Source organism: Buceros rhinoceros, unplaced genomic scaffold (assembly GCF_000710305.1).
Source record: "Buceros rhinoceros silvestris isolate BGI_N320 unplaced genomic scaffold, ASM71030v1 scaffold32931, whole genome shotgun sequence".
Classification (NCBI taxonomy): Eukaryota; Metazoa; Chordata; class Aves; order Bucerotiformes; family Bucerotidae; genus Buceros; species Buceros rhinoceros.
In genome coordinates, this window is record NW_010396475.1 from 8,221 (window position 1) to 8,629 (window position 409).

The window sequence follows — 409 nt, forward strand, 5'->3', positions numbered from 1 at the left end:
CCGTCAGCGTCCTCCGACCTCTCCGCAGAGAGGGGCTGCCCTCGTGCCACCCCCGTCTCACCGGGACGAAGAGGACGCAGCCCACCAGCGTCCCTGTCAGCGCCGACTTGACGACCTCGGCGTAGCAGCGGTTGCCCTCGCGCGAGCCCTTGATGAGGGCCGTGATGTACCACCGCGCCCACCGCAAAGTTGCTCTGGGCCGAGATGCTGGAGGAGGAGGAGGGGGGTGTCAGCGGGGACAACGTGACCACCGCCTTGCCACCACGCGTCCCCTCCGTGTCACCGCTCACCTGGCGATGGCCATCCCGATGTAGTAGGAGAGGGGCATGATGGAGAGCAGGGCCAGCGTGAACTTGACGGGGGAGCTGGTCAAGCGGTTGTGGCTGTCCACCTAGGCCCGCCCACACGC

General features: G+C 68.0%; 1 protein-coding gene across 1 annotated transcript in view; it reads right to left on the reverse strand.

The window, feature by feature from the left end:
- The window catches only part of LOC104502018 (putative cation exchanger C521.04c), a gene marked incomplete at its 5' end in the record, with an annotated part of 5,251 nt that overhangs the window by 2,665 nt on the left and 2,177 nt on the right, over nucleotides 1-409 (reverse strand). Inside the window, 3 exon segments of the mRNA XM_010145922.1 lie at nucleotides 62-170; nucleotides 172-207; nucleotides 291-391. Of these exon segments, the coding sequence (XP_010144224.1) occupies nucleotides 62-170; nucleotides 172-207; nucleotides 291-391 (246 nt within the window).